General features: G+C 58.0%; 1 protein-coding gene across 4 annotated transcripts; it reads right to left on the reverse strand.

Annotated features, from left to right (window-relative positions):
- Positions 1–833: 833 nt before the first annotated feature.
- CBLC (Cbl proto-oncogene C) lies at positions 834–13,348 on the reverse strand. 4 transcript variants are annotated; one of them, XM_045442005.1, is made up of 11 exons: positions 12,934–13,348; positions 10,677–10,823; positions 9,447–9,603; positions 9,091–9,212; positions 8,817–8,954; positions 6,869–6,956; positions 6,055–6,186; positions 4,287–4,448; positions 1,222–1,337; positions 1,024–1,097; positions 834–912 (listed from the first exon to the last, which is right to left on the reverse strand). In XM_045442005.1, the coding sequence occupies exons 1-10, from the start codon at positions 13,284–13,286 to the stop codon at positions 1,088–1,090; spliced, it is 1,425 nt and encodes a 474-aa protein (XP_045297961.1). In that variant the 5' UTR covers positions 13,287–13,348; the 3' UTR covers positions 834–912; positions 1,024–1,087. The 4 variants fall into 4 exon arrangements, with proteins under 4 accessions (XP_045297961.1, XP_045297963.1, XP_045297962.1 ...); XM_045442007.1 differs by lacking the exon at positions 1,222–1,337 and adding an exon at positions 3,904–3,962; XM_045442006.1 differs by lacking the exons at positions 834–912; positions 1,024–1,097 and adding an exon at positions 3,904–3,962 and having other exon boundaries at positions 1,226–1,337.
- Positions 13,349–15,544: the final 2,196 nt, after the last annotated feature.

Below are 15,544 nucleotides of genomic sequence, written 5' to 3' on the forward strand. Positions count from 1 at the left end.
TTCCCATCCTGGTTCTCTAAAATCGTTCCCCTCTGTACTGGGATACCTTCCCCACATCTTTTCAGTCCCAGCTCGGATGTCTCCTCCTGGAGGCCCTCCCTGACCTCCCAGGCTGGGTCAGCTGCCCGCTCTGGGCCCCTGTAGCGTCCCGGTTTCCCCCATCCCAGCCCTGCCCGCTCTGGGTCGTCACGGTCTGTCCCCCACTGGACTGTGAGCCACCGGAGATGGGGGGGGGGGAGGATAGTGATTAGTGCTCTGTGCCAGCCTCATCCAGCCTGGGCTGGGCACAGCGCAGGGCAGGGCTCACGGTTTAAACCGAAGTGGAGGGAGGCTTGAACCTCCGAGATGAGTGATGAGGTAGGGAGACACTTCTTCTGTTTGATTTGGACTGGAAATCACTGTTACTCTGGGAGAAGATCCCAGGGACGGATGAAGAAAGAGAAGGTTAGGAACGCTGGGCAAGACCAGGTGTGTACCTCTTAAAGAAACGAAAGATCTTTTGGAGTAGGGGCTCGGGACTTGGATATCTGGGCCTGGATTCAGGAATTAGTATTATTTTTTCATTAATGGGGTGAGGGGGTTGGTTGCCTGATTCTCTGAAAACTTGGGACTCCGGGCTCCTGGGTCTGAGGGAGGAGGCTGGCGGCCTGGACTGTTGGGTCTGAGGGAGGAGGCTGGAGGACTGGACTCCTGAATCCAGAAGAGCTGGGCTCCCCACCATTGCCCCTCCAGACCCCTGGATTCAGCAGGTGGCGATCAGGCCTCAAGGACCACCTGTTCCCAATGTCAAGCTGCCCCCTGGTGGCTGCTGTAGTTTTCTCCACACATCAGGCGACAGACCAGGCTTGGCAGTTTATTATTCACAAACCCCTTGCAGCCCCTGGGGCTCCCTTTAGCAGCACGTGTGGTGCCCTGCAAGGCAGAAAGAGAGGTGGGTCAGATAGTAGTATCCCAGTCAGGTTGGGGGACAGGGCAGGGCCAGGCCGAGGGAACCTGGCCAGCGCTGGGGTGGGGTCGACTCACCGGCCCCCATGCCTGGGCAGCGATCACGGGCCCCACGGGGGCAGCCGGAGGGGTGACTTTTCCTTTAGGAGTTTCTGCAGTGGAGAGAGTTTGAAGAGGGGCTATTGATTTTCTGGAACCAGTGTTTTTCCCTTCTGCCCCCCATCCCATCTTCCTTCAGACCTGGGAGCCCTGGACCCCAGCTGCCTCTCCACTCACCCTGTGGCTCCCTCCCTGGCCTGAGGGTTGGAGGTGATTTCCCATGGGGCTAAGGCCACAGTCTTAATTCTTGGCAAGGGTAGAGGGCCCTGAAGTCTGGGGAGGGCCAGAGGTACCTGGAGGGGAGGAGATTAAGAAGTGTCACAGCTGAGCTGCAGCGAACTGTCATTTCATAGGCCCAGATGGTGGTAACACACGGGTGGCTGGGGCCAGGAGGAGGGAGGGACAGCCCAACAGTCTCGTCCTTGTCCATGCTGTTTTTTTTCCCTAGCACCTCTGGCTCGAGTAGGAAGTTCTGTCCGTCCGTCCATTCATCCATCCTTCCATCCATCCATCCTCCCTCCCTCCCTCCATCCTTTCCACTCGCCCGTCCATCCATTCATCTTTCCATCCGTCCATCCATCCAACTCACAAGCATTCCCGGAGCGTCTACAGTGTGGGGCCAGGCACCCTTCTAGGCTCTGAAGAGACAGCCATGAACCAGGCAGACAAAATCTCTGTCCTCATGCCGCTGATAAATTTACCGAGCAAAAGACTTACCATGAGTAATCAATGCATGAACAAGGAACGATCCACAGAGTATTAAGTGACCTTCAGGGAACTGGAATAGGCCTGGGGAGAGTGGGGGGCGACTGGGGAAAACCTCTTAGAAGGAGGGCGATGGGACACAAGGCTGAGTGTGACAAGGATGTAGGCAGAGGTCCTGTGGTGGGTGGTGGGCTTATGGCCTGTTAGGACAGCAGTAGTCCCCTGTTGCTGAAAAGGAATTGGGGGGGATGGTAGGAGGTCAGAGAGGTGGAGACGGGTCAGGTCTCCAGGCCCTGTGAGCTGTGGAGGGTATGTTGGCTTTTTCTTGGAGCCCTGGGGGAATTAGTGGGGGCTTCTGAGAGGTCAGGGAGGGGTATGATCCAGGTTACGTAACCCAGGCTTGCTGACTTCATCGGGACCTGTGGGGCCCACGCCGGGCTGATTGCCATTCTCCACGTGGAGACAGCGAGGACGGGAGAGGTCCCCAGTGGCCAGCAAGGGGCCAGGGTCCCGCCGAATGACGGACGATCTTGCTGCCTAGGGGTGGGTTTCTCAGATGGAGAACAGCACACGCAAACCGTACCCACATTGCCACTGGCCTCTGCCATGATGCCCATTTCACAGACAAGGGAAGAGAGGCCCACAGGAGTGGAGGACAGAGTCTGGAGTCTCGAGCCGCGGGCCTGGGATCCATTCCTGACCCTGTCATTTTGAGCCGATGGCCTCCACATCTCCGAGGCTCGGTGTCCCGTGCTTTACGGCAGGGATCACAACAGTACCCACCTCACGGGGCTGTCATGACTGTCAAAATTAACACACGAAACACAGGGCCGGGTGCCCAGCAACTCAGACACACGTTAACACGTTAACTATGCTCATTACGGCCGTCACTTTGCTGGGAGGCAGGACCCCCGGGGGCCATCCCTCTTACAGCATGTTTTGAAGAACCAAGGGGGTAGGAGTTGACTGGAATTTGAAGCAGGCAGGGTTTGGGGAGAAGAGGAGAGGGCACGCCAGGCGGAGGGCACAGCCCGGGCCAAGGTGGGCCCACGTGGCCGGAGGCACCCCCCCTCCCCCACCCCCCAGCCTGCCGTCCTGGCCGCGTCCCCCCTCATTGTCCTCTGGGAGCCAGCTGAGTGCCTCCTAATGTTTCCATTTGCCTTGGGCTGCAGGTCTGGATCTGTTTTTAGCTTCCCTGGCTGGTGTCACCGCCACCCCCCTTCCTGCTGGCTCACTTGTTTGCTGCGGTCGAAATAATGTTCCCGGACTTCCTGAGCTGTTTGTTTGAAGACGCCTCTGTATTGATTGAATCTTATGTGTACTCAGCCTAACACAGATGGGCCCCTCCCCAGCAGGCCAGGGTCTCGGAAAATCCTGGGGTAGGAAGTAGGGGGTGGGGAGGAGCAAGAAGGCTGGGGCTTGCTTCGAAGATCAGCAGATAATGGTAGGGTTTTCTAAGCACCACGCCCACCCCCCCCACCCCCCTCCCCACCCCCGCCCCCAACACCAGGTTCTCTTGTATCAGCCTGTGAAATTTTGACAGGTACAGTCACCTCTCTGAGCTTTTTCTCGTCTGGAAAATGAGGAGGGGAGCATTTCTTTCATTTTTTGTTTACTTCACAGGGCTGTTGGGAAGGCTCTGTTCCCTGGACTCCTTGAAAGCCTATTTACTGAGCACCTACTATGTGCCAGGCACTGTTCTAGACTCTGGAGATCCAATGGAGAAGACGAAGTCCTAACCCTCGGGAGGGTGGCAACCGGCTGACGGTGACAGAAAATTATACGCTTCTGCCAGGTGGTGGGAAGAACTATGAAAATCAGCAGGGGGTGGGGGTGCTTTTTTTCAATAAAATGGGGGGGGGGGGTGATCGGGGAAGGCCGCCCTGGGGAGGAGATGAGAGAGAGCAAGCCTGGGGGACAGGAGGCCCGGGCAGAGGGGACAGCTGGTGCAAAGGCCCTGGGATGAGACATGCCTGGGATGCTGGAAGGAGAGCCAGAAAGCTGGCGAGGGGTGGCATAAGGAAGTGAACAAGAGGGCACAGAGGTGGTGGGTGCCAGATCGCCCAGCACCTGGTCAGTGGGTGCCGAGGGGGAGCACAGGACCTGGTGCCCCTGAGGGACCCTGGAGCTGAACCAGACCAGCGCCTGACTCACCATTTTCAGCTGGCCTTAGCTGGGGACACATTCAGCTGAGGGGGGGCTGAGGAAACCACCTGGGAGTGATGGAGGGTGGGGAGGGGACTGTAAATTGCCGTTTTCTTCCTACCTACGTGTCCTTCTGCTTAGAGTCCCAGTATTCTGGCACTCTTCCAGGCTTTGGAGATACAACAGAGAATAAGGCAAGGGCCTAACGCTCAGGGGAGTTTCATCTGGAGAAAGCCAGAGCCCCAGACCCTGGGGAAAGCAAAAGTCCAGGCCCCTAGGACCCGACTCCCGTCACTAGCCCCCTCCTCCCTCAGACCCAGGATCCAGGTCGCTGGCCCTTCCTCCCTCAGACCCAGAGGTTCCAGCTCCAGCTCCTGCCTGGCCCTGCTTACCTGCCCCAGCTCCTCCTCCCCATCTTCCTGGTCACTGCTGGACCTCAGGTACTCGGCAGCGGCCGTGGCTTCCTCTGGCTTCCCTTGAAATTGATGGATACTCACGGCCTCTTGGCCCTTGATCTCGCCGCGGCAGAAGGGGCACGTCTGGCTTTCAAAGTTCTGCGGGTGGGATGGGAAGGGATATAGGGTCAGGGTCTCCCTGTCCCTAGGACCACAAGGGCCATCTTGTCCCTTAGGACCACAAGGGCCTTCCTCCCCACCAGAGGGATGTGCTGAGGACAGATGGAGGGAAACAGAGGGAGAGGAGTCAGGCAGAGAGGGGCTGGGAAGGGCAGGACTGACGGGAAGGGGGGCGGGAGCCAAATGGGGTCCGGAGGGGCACAGAAGCAGATAGCCCAGGGGAGCCGGGTGTTGTTGGGGTCTCAGCTGTCCACGGTGATGATGCTGTTGCCTAGGAATGCCTGAGTACTGGCCTGGGCCCATGTTAATCGTGGGGAGCCCCACAGACATCCACCCCACTGCCACCGCTGGGGCCAACCTTGTTGTGGCTCCACCGGCCCCTGTGGGTCTTAGGATCATAGGACCCACCTCATCAACAACCACCAGTGAGCTCTGAAGACCAAGATCGATTACCCATAGGTCCTGGGGGGTACGTGGCCTGCCTGGGGCCACACGGTGAGGTCCCAGGTAGAGACAGAGGGAAGACACACGCACCAGGGGGGCTCTGCCTTTATTACGGGCTGAGTGGGGGGATGCCTTGGAATTCATGGGCTCATTCTCTATTGGTGAATTGAAGGCATTGGGGTGTGGGAAGGGAAAAGCAGGGTCACTTAAGGGGTCAGCTGGCTAGGTTTTCCCGGGTTGTCTGTCTGTCTTTCTTTCTTTCTTTCTTTCTTTCAAAAAAATTTTTTCCCCAATGTTTATTTATTTATTTTGAAAGAGAGACAGACACCCAGAGCATGAGCCGGGGAGGGGCAGAGGGAGCGGGAGACACAGAATCCGAAGCAGGCTCCAGGCTCTGAGCTGTCAGTACGGAGCCCGACGCGGGGCTCGAACTCACGGACCGCGAGATCATGACCTGAGCCGAAGTCGGCCGCTTAACCAAATGAGCTACCCAGGCGCCCTTTCCCCCCACCCCCACTCCGAGTTTTCTTAAAGGGGAACTTCATGTGGGGTGGCCTGTTTCCTCATTCGGGTCATTTTGCTAGGACCTGCATCCTCCAGCCCTACAGTGAGTGGGGCAATGTGTATTCAAGAATGTCCTTAAGACGCATGCCTCAGCCATCACAAGCTTGCAAACACTTCCATTACAATCACAAAGCTTCGCGTCAGGCACCTACCATACACAGGGGCCACTGCCCTCTTTCCCCAAGGGCTTGGATCCTCACCATGGCTCTTGGGAGGTGACTACTATCAGCCCGGTTCTCCCGAGGAAGAGGCTGAGGCTCAGAGAGGTGAAGCCACTGGCCCCAGGTCACCCAGCCAGGGAACAAGGAGCCCTTTCCGCTAATAAGGAAGCCAGAGAACGAAAGGAGGCGAGAGATGTAGGGCAAGACGGAGACAGAGATACAGAGGCGGACAGGTGGGCTCCTGTTCATTGCTCCCAAGTGACCCTGAGCCAATCTCTGCCTCTCCCCGGGCCTCAGGTTCTCCATCTGATCCATGAGGCGTGATCCCTCATGCTAGGGACCTCTAGCATGAAGGTGGAGGCTGGGGGTGAGGGGTGGGGGGAGACTGGGCGGGAAGGCAGGGCGGTCGGACTCACCTGCCAGGTAGCCAGGCAGCTGCCACAGAGCAGGTGTCCACATGGCTTGATTTTCACGTCCTTGTCCCTCTCGGTACAGATCTTGCAGAGCTCAAATGTAGAGTCCATGGCCCAGTACAGCTTCAGCTGCTCCTAGGAGGCCGGAAGATGGGGAGGATGGAGAGGGGTGGTGTTAGCCGTGGGGATCCAAGTCAGGCCACAGGACGAAAGGCCCGAACGTCTGTGCCAGCCCCGAACCCTCCTAAGTCCAAGGCCGTGTGTCCGGCGGCCTCCTACCTGTACCTGCCTATGAGACTTGTTCCCTGGGGTGGGGTGGCCAGACTGAGCAGCTAAAAATACAGGATGCCTGTTATGTTTGATTTTTAGGTAAACAATGGACCTATTTTGGGGTTTAAGTATATCCCAAGGGTTCTGTGGGATATACTTATACCAAAAGATTTCCTTTGTCGTTTCTCCCTCACCCGTGGGGTGGCTGTGAAGACTACACTGATACAGGGGCTATTGTCGGTGAAGGGTCAAGTGCATTAGCCGTTCTGACAACCTCAGCAGTATCATTTCCTGGTTTAATCCCCACAAACCACCCCCCCCCCCCAGGAAGGGGGCAGGACGAGCTGTGTTTTCCAGAGAAGGAACAGAGGCCCAGAGAGGCCAAGTGATTTACCCCCAGGTCATGTGGCCACCGCACCAGCACGGAAACTCACGGCCTCTGGGATTCTAGGCCTGAGTCTCTAGGGAGAGAACTCCTGAGTTAAGGCCCTCGGGGGGCACAGTACGCAGGGACAGGGACAGGACCGGTGGCAGGCCTGGGCCTCACCTCCGACACATGGATACGCTGATGGGGCTCCATCTGGCAGAGTTCAGTCAGGTCTGGGTTGTGGTTCTTCCCATCTGGGTAGAGGAAGCTGGGCAAAGGAAAGATGGGGGTACTGAGGGCCGTCTGATACTCCTCACCCCAGACATGGGCCCAGAGCCCCCCGGATGAGCATCGCTCCTAAACCCATCCTTGGCCTGGGGATCTTTTCCCTCCCCTCTCCTCAAATTGGGACTTTCCAGGTCAAGCTGTGACTCCTCAGGCCCCGGGGCAGGGCCGTGTCCCCTCAGACTCCCCAAAAAGGGCACACGAGACCTTGGTGGCTGAAGCTCTGGAAACAAACTCAGATCAACAAGAACCAGGAAACTGATTACATCCTAGGCTTTGACCTCCCAGAGTACCCCTCCCCCCCCCACCGTCCCTGTCCTTGAGTGTTTGGGCTCAAGCAGAAGACATCTTTGGGACGCCTGGGTGGCTCAGCTGGTTAAGCATCTGACTCTTGATTTCAGCTCAGGTCATGATCCCAGGGTCGTGGGTGCCTAAGTACAAGCCTGGGATGTGCCGTATAGAGAAAATATGGGTGTCAGATAAGCTTCGTTGAGACGTGAGCTCACTGTGAAAGTATCAGTTATATATATATTAAAACATGTTTTTTAATGTTCATTTATTTTTGAGAGAGAGAAAGGGGGGGGCAAGCAGGGGAGGGGGAGAGAGAGAAGGAGACACAGAATCCGAAGCAGGCTCGGGGCACGGAGCTGTGAGCACAGAGCCTGACACAGGGCTGAAACTCATGCACTGTGAGATCATGACCCGAGCCGAAGTCGGACGCTTAACCGACTGAGCCACCCAGGCGCCCCTCAACTGTATATTTAAAAAGGTGTCTTCAGGGGTGCCTGGGTGGCTCAGTCGGTTAAGCATCCGACTTCAGCTCAGGTCACGATCTTGCGGTCCGTGAGTTCGAGCCCTGCATCGGGCTCTGGGCTGATGGCTCAGAGCCTGGAGCCTGCTTCCGATTCTGTGTCTCCCTCTCTCTCTGCCACTCCCCCGTTCATGCTCTGTCTCTCTCTGTCTCAAAAATAAATAAATGTTAAAAAAAAAAAATGTAAAAGGTGTCTTCAGACAGAGACACACAAAAAGGTTACTATTGGTTACCAATCAGGTAGCAATTGGTTGACAAAAATGTGACCAGATGGGGCGCCCTGCTGGCTCAGCAGATGCAGCATGTGAAGATCTCTGGGTCGTGAGTTCAAGCCCCACGTTGAGTGTGGAGCCTACTTAAAATTAAAAAAAGAAATGTGACCAGAATCTTGCAGGAAACCGAGCTGGGATTTCCCCTACGAGCAACGGCTCAGTATTCAATAATCGAGTGTTTACAGTGACTTTATAGAACAGAACTACCATAAACAATGAGAACGGACTGCATATCTATCTCAGATCATATCATATCAACAGGACTAATAAGGTAGCTCTGGCCAAAGGCTCAGGATGAGACTGGGGAACCTCACCTGCCTTTTTTCTCCTCCTCTCCTACCCAAGGCAGCTTCTGATCGAGGGGCTGTGGGGCAGCCAAGGTTACAGGTTGAGAACACCCGGTCTAGCTGCTTGCCCAGTGTTCTTTCTGCTTTAACCGTCTAGGTTCTAGAATGGGATATGGATGTCTAGAAGCGAAAGCTGCTCAGCAGAATTCCAAGGAATAGGCCAGTGAAGCCAATTCCCCACACACTTTTCAGAGCTGCCTGGAGCCCACGTAGCAGCTTTCTCTGAACTGGAAAAGGCGCCCCTTCCTCTGGACCCTCGTCTGCCACCTACCGGAACACCATGGTATTGCAAATTTATCATGTGGGCCGTGTGAATTGCGCGCCCTCAGAGCGATCTGGGGCCGCGTGCAACGGGCACCGCCTTTCGAAGTGCATTCTGCCGACACCCTCCACCTGCCAGGACGGCGACTCACAAGCCTTCCCTTTGTCCGTCCAGGAGTGTCTGGAACAGGGGCTTGTTGAGAGAAATGGTCTGCAGGATGCTGCCGTCTGAGTTCACGAATCCAATGGCCCATTGTCCCAGGTGAGTGCAGCTGGGCCGGAAGATGTAGCTGGCGAGAGGGGTTAGTAAGGGGGTGAGGGTGTGATCACCGCTGCCCCACCTGGGAATTCCCATCCCCTCATTCTGCTGGGGATCCGGGTGTCTAAGTCCTGGTCCTTTCTAACCTAGCTTCCTGGCCCTTTTACCTGCCTGGCTTGTCTCTGCAGGCTTGCAGACGCGCTTGAACCTCATCGTATGTGAGGAAGGCCACGTAGCCCGGGTGGTTGACCGCCAGGAGCTGCCAGTTCTTGAGGAGTGTCGGCCAAGGCTGGAGCGGGCAGCGCCGGGGTCACGGAGGAGCCGAGCCAGGCACACCTAGTGCCTCCCGGGGTCTCGGAACCCAGCCACGTCGCTTACACCCGTCGTGGGCCTCAGGAATCTCGTACACAGAAGACCCCAGACGCTCCCTTCCCCGGGACCCGGGCATCTGAGATCCCAGCCCCCTCTTCCCTCAGACCCATGTTCCCAACCTCTCCTTCCCCCAGCCCTGGCCTTCCCTGACCTGGAAGAGCCTGGTGAAGATGTCAAACTCGAAGATGGACACGTGGCCGCTGCAAGTGAGGTTGATGGTGGAGCGCAAGGCCAGGCCCGTGGAGCCTGATTCCACCGGGTGGCAGGTGCGCAAGATGGACTCAAACTCAGCCCAGGTCAGGACACAGCTGGGGGGGGGGGGGCACACAGCTGAGGCCTCCAGGAACCTAGCATGGGAGGGCCTCTAGGGAGGAGGGGCTGGGGCAGGACTCCTGGGCCTGAGGGAGGAGGGGCTGGGGGCTTGGACCTCTGGGTCTGAGGGAGGAGGGGCTGGGGGCTTGGACCTCTGGGTCTGAGGGAGGAGGGGCTGGGGGCTGGATTCCTGGGTCTGAAGGAGGAGGGGCTGGGGGCTGGACTTCTGGGTCTGAGGGAGGAGGGGCTGGGGGCTGGACTCCTGGGTCTGAGGGAGGAGGGGCTGGGGCAGGACTCCTGGGCCTGAGGGAGGAGGGGCTGGGGCAGGACTCCTGGGCCTGAGGGAGGAGGGGCTGGGGCAGGACTCCTGGGCCTGAGGGAGGAGGGACTGGGGGTCTGGATCCTGGGTCTGAGGGAGGAGGGGCTGGGGGCCTAGACTCCTGGGTCTGAGGGAGGAGGGGCTAGGGGTCTGGACTCCTGGGTCTGAGGGAGGAGGGGCTGGGGGCCTAGACTCCTGGGTCTGAGGGAGGAGGGTCTGGGGGCTGGACTTCTGGGTCTGAAGGAGGAGGGGCTGGGGGCCTAGACTCCTGGGTCTGAGGGAGGAGGGGTTGGGGGCAGGACTCCTGGGTCTGAGGGAGGAGGGGCTGGGGGCCTAGACTCCTGGGTCTGAGGGAGGAGGGGGCTGGGGGCTGGATTCCTGGGTCTGAAGGAGGAGGGGCTGGGGGCTGGACTTCTGGGTCTGAGGGAGGAGGGGCTGGGGGCCTAGACTCCTGGGTCTGAGGGAGGAGGGGGCTGGGGGCTGGATTCCTGGGTCTGAGGGAGGAGGGGCTGGGGGCCTAGACTCCTGGGTCTGAGGGAGGAGGGGCTGGGGGCCTAGACTCCTGAGTCTGAGGGAGGAGGGGCTGGGGGCTGGACTTCTGGGTCTGAGGGAGGAGGGGCTGGGGGCAGGACTCCTGGGTCTGAGGGAGGAGGGGCTGGGGGGCGGGGCTGCCTGGACTCCTGGGTTCCCGGGCAGGGACAGGATGAGGCTCCAGGAACTACGGAGCCCCGGGGACAGGTGCTCACTCACCGGGCGCCGCAGTGCCCCCTCCAGAAGCTGTGGGCTGGGGCCTTGGCGAGCTGGTACGTGTGCCCACAGTACTTTCCGCCGGGGAAGAGTGCGCTCAGTTCCGCATGCATGTAGCGGAAGATGAGGGCCAGCTTGGCCAGCTGTCGCCTGCAAGGGTGGGCTCTGAGGGCCTGGGCTGGACCTCGGGGCTCGCGCTGGCACCTGTGCCTGCTGTGGGGGACTCTGCCCACAGGGACCAGGCCCCCCAGGCTCTGGCAGGGTGGAGTCCATCCCGAGACAGCCTATCACAGTCCTGACGCCTCCCCTCTGCGAACCTCGGGTTCCTCCTCTGGGAAGGAAAGGGAGGCGCTGCCCACCCGCCCAGCCATCCCCCAGCCTCCACCTGCAGGAGAAGCCCGGCCTCATCCGGCCTGGAGCCAGCTCTGCGGGATTCCTGACATCCGTTGTAGCCCACCAGCGCTACAAGACCGTGGTCTTGGAGCAGGTCGTGCTCGGGGGGCCTTCTTGTTTTTAGCAGCACAGAGTGGCGGGGGGGGGGGGGTGGGCCCGTGTTTCCTTCTGCCAGCCGCCTCCCCGGGGTACTGGTCAGGACGTGGGAGCAGCAAAGGGGAGCTCTGACACTCAGCTGTGTCATTTTGGGGAGGTTCCTTTTTTTCCCCCCTTAAGTCTCAGTTTCCTCAACTGTGAAATGGGCATGAGTGCGGGATAAGTACAGCCCCTGTCTTAGAGAGGAAGCGAAGAGGATTCTTCCTTATCTCATGAGCCCATAAAATGCCCAGCGACACCTGGCATACAGTTGGCACTCAGTACGTGTTAATTATTATTAGTTTGTATTATTTTAGTTTATTTATTTTTTAAATATATGAAATTTATTGTCCAATTGGTTTCCATACGGAGTTTGTATTATTTTAAATGTATATTTAATTTTGAGAAAGGGAGAGCATGAGCAGTGGGGGGGGGGGGCGGAGAGAGCGGGGGACAGAGGATCTGAATCGGGCTCTCGGCTGTCAGCACAGCGATGCGGGGCTTGAACTCACGAACCATGAGATCATGACCTGGGCTGAAGTTGGGTGTTTCACCGACTGAGCCCCCCAGGCGCCCCCAGGCGTGCATGTCTTGAGCCAATTCTGCATGCCAGAGTAATTGTAACTGTGCCTTGGCATTTTCATTTGAAACACAGATAATGTTGTTATGAAGGGCATTCTTTTTATCACTTCCTTATAACAGTTTGGGTATTATAGTGACCTTTAAAAAATGATGGGTAGGGGGGCGCCTGGGTGGCGCAGTCGGTTAATCGTCCGACTTCAGCTCAGGTCACGATCTCGCGGTCCGTGAGTTCGAGCCCCGCGTCGGGCTCTGGGCTGATGGCTCAGAGCCTGGAGCCTGTTTCCGATTCTGTGTCTCCTTCTCTCTCTGCCCCTCCCCCGTTCATGCTCTGTCTCTCTCTGTCTCAAAAATAAATAAACGTTAAAAAAAAAAAAATTTTTTTTAAATGATGGGTAGGTAAGTAGCGTGGCCTACACATTTCATTTCAGGATGAATCTAAGGAGACATTACGAAGTTTTTACCGGACATGGTTGAGAGCTTTCTGGTCCACACCTTGTTTTGTTCTGGGCTCTAGACCCCAAGCCTCGGCTACTCCTGTCACTCAGGAGCCCCTTCCCCAGAGTTTAGAGGAGGGGGCTACAGACAAGCCCTAGGTCCTGAGCTAGCTGTTCTCAGGAACCAAGACGGGGGGTGGGGGTGGGGGCAGGAGGCGGGGCTGTGGCTGTGTGTCCCCCTAGGCAAGGGCGGTGACGGGGATGTCAGTCCACCCCCTCCTCCTGCAAGAAGCTCCCTGGGGTCCCCGCATTCTCAGGATGTGTGTCTAGGCCTCTGGGAGAGTCGGGAATTTGAAGAGGGCTGCTGGGAGGCCAAGAAAGAGGGGACATGGGGGGGGGGGTGGTTAAAGGCATAGGTGCCCAAAGAAAGAAAAACCTGGCTGGCTCAGTTTTCCAGGTTCCCCCAGGGAAGGGGGTTCTGACCTGGACTTCTGGGTCTGAAGGAGAAGGGACTGGGGGCTCTGGACCTCTGGGTCTGAGGGAGGAGAGGGCTGGGGGCTAGATTCCTGGGTCTGAGGGAGGAGGGGCTGGGGCAGGAATCCTGGGACTAAGGGAGGAGGAGCTGGGCGTCTGGACCCCTGGGTCTGAAGGAGGCCGGCGCTGGGGGCCCGGACTCGCGACCCCACCTTTTTCCTGGGGCAGGAGCCGCGGCTCACCTGAGTCCGGAGCCCTCCCGGAAGAGCTCGTCATTGGCACTCCTCCGACCCTGGGGTGCCAGCAGTGCCGCCACCTGCCTGCTCTTGGCCTCCAGGTTGTTAAGGTAGACGACGAGGAAGTCCCGCGCACCGCCGAGACCCTCGGGGCCGCCTCCGTCGGCCGCCCGCCGGGCGTGGGCCACCTCGCGCAGCAGCTGCGCGGTGCGGGGCAGCAGGTCCCGCATCGAGGGGGGACTGGAGGCAAGCCGGGGGTCCCCGAAGTGCTCTTCCAGGCGTTCCAGCAGCCTCACCGCCCGGCCGAGCGCGCGGGCCTCTTCCCGCTGCCGCCCCCAGGGGGCTGCCACCGCGGCCATGGGTCCCAGGGCGTCCTGGGAGGTAGGCGTGCGGCTGGGAGAGGTGCGGCCAGGGCCCAGCCCAGGGTGGGGGCGGGGTCGGGCGCCAAAGGTGAGGGGGCGGGCCCAGCCCAGGGTGGGGGCGGGGCCGGGCGCCAAAGGTGAGGGGGCGGGCCCTGGAGAACCGGGGAGGGGACCGCAGATACCGGTGTCTCCCAAGGGGGCGGAGCCTGGGGGGATCTGGCACCTGGGTTCCTAGAGATGGGGTTCCGAGTCTGCTCCCCCCGGGGCGCCTGGGTGGCTTGGTCGGTTGGGCCTCCGACTTCGGCTCGGGTCATGATCTCACAGCTGGTGGGTTCGAGCCCCGAGTCGGGCCCTGTGCTGACAGCTCGGAGCCTGGAGCCTGCGTCGGATTCTGTGTCTCCCTGTCTCTCTGCTCCTCCCCTGCTCTCTCTCTCTCTCTCTCTCTCACACACACGCACACTCTCTCTCTCTCAAAAATAGATAAACATTAGAAAAAAAAAAAAAAAGTCTGTTCCCCTAAACAGACCTGGATGGGGTGGCTTGGGGGGGGGGGTCGGAAACGAGAAGAGACTCTTGGATGGGCAGGGAGTGCAGGTACGATGCCTGGGCCGCTTCTGGGACCGGCTGGAGGCTGAAGTCTCCAGGTTGCATTGGAGGAAGGGTTCGGAGAGACCCGAGACTTTTGTGGGGGTGGGGGTAGGACTGGGGGCTTAGTTATCCAAATTCTGCGGGGAGGTGAGTCCGGGAAGGAGCCCTCCTGAGTCTCTTGGACCTAGGTTTGGATCTTTGGCTGTGACATAGGATCAAGAGCACTGAACTTTCTGGGAGGAAAGGTCAGGGAGATAGTTCGATGCCTTTGTCCCCGACAGGGAAAGCATACATTACCAGGTCCCTTGGTCCCCTGGGAGCAGGAGCTGGGTGCCTGAGGGAGCAGGAATTGGGCAACATCATTCCTGCGGCCCCACGTGAGGGGCCAGCGGGAAATCAGGCTAGAGTTGAGACACCCAGACTTCCAGAGGAGGTAGGCCGCTGGGTCCTCCAGGGGATCAGGTGGGAGGGTGGGGTTCAAGGGTGCGGGGATCCAGGCGCGTCTGGCAGGCTCGTGGCTGGAGGAGTGTGGTTTTGTCCCTAACCTGCAGCATCAGCTCTCCTCTGACTGTGAGCCGGGACCGCCACCCGGGGGCGCCCAGGGCCGGGCCATCCCTGAGCCCCAGGCATCCCTTTGAGGTGGGGGAAGGGAAAGGGGGTTTAGGATGAGAACGGACCCTCTCCTTCCAACACCCTTTCCTACTCAGCCCGCATCCCCTCCTAGAACCCGAGAATTCTTCGCTTAACGGGATCCTCGATGGTGGTATCTCTCCACCCTGGCAGAGACCGGGTCTTTGCAGCAAAGACGGTGGGGTCTGCCTTCCAGCTCCTTGCGTTTCTGCCCTCTGCGCCTGTTTCCTCTTGCAGCAATAGGATGAGAAGGCTTCGGCCTGGCAAGAATTCAGATTTTTGACGATGCTAAGGGTCGATGAGGAGCTGACGGAAGTGTAAGTGGACAAATTAGTTGCGCTAATTAGTTGGAGGGAGCATTTGTGTAACACCCATCAGACCTTGGACAAGGCACGTCCATTGCTGTCTACACCTGCTAGGGCTGGGGCTCCTAAACACATTTGCTTATATCGGGACATTACATACACCTGCCAAAGGAAAAAAAAAAACAACAACAACCCAGTTTCACACGGTAATCCTTACCCTGACTACGTGCATGCGTTACAATAGCTTCTGTTCTGTTTAATTCCATTTCATTAAGGGGAAAATTGTGTCTACAACCCACTAAATTGGTTTCACAACCCACTAATGGATCTTGTTGGGCAGTTTGAAAAATCCTGCCCTGAGAAACTCCAAGAGACGTGTTCAGGGATGTTAATTGCAGCCTTGTCGGAAATGGAGAAAACTGGAAACAAGGTAAGTCCATCACCAGGAGGGATGAATAAATTGTGATGTACTCTCACAAAGGCCTCCCACACAGAAGTTCAAATGAATGAACTGAATGCACATGTCAATAGTGTGAGTCATAAAAACAGACTGATGAGAGTACTGGGTTGAAGAATGCGCCCCACCCCCAAATTCAAGTCCCTTCGAACCTTATTTAGAAATGGAATGTGACCTTATTTAGAAATGGAGTGTTTGTGGATGTCATCAAGTTAAGATGAGGTCACACGATTAGGGTGGGCCGTAAATCCAACGTGATTGGAAATTTGGACACA

Source organism: Leopardus geoffroyi, chromosome E2 (assembly GCF_018350155.1).
Source record: "Leopardus geoffroyi isolate Oge1 chromosome E2, O.geoffroyi_Oge1_pat1.0, whole genome shotgun sequence".
Lineage (NCBI taxonomy): Eukaryota > Metazoa > Chordata > Mammalia > Carnivora > Felidae > Leopardus > Leopardus geoffroyi.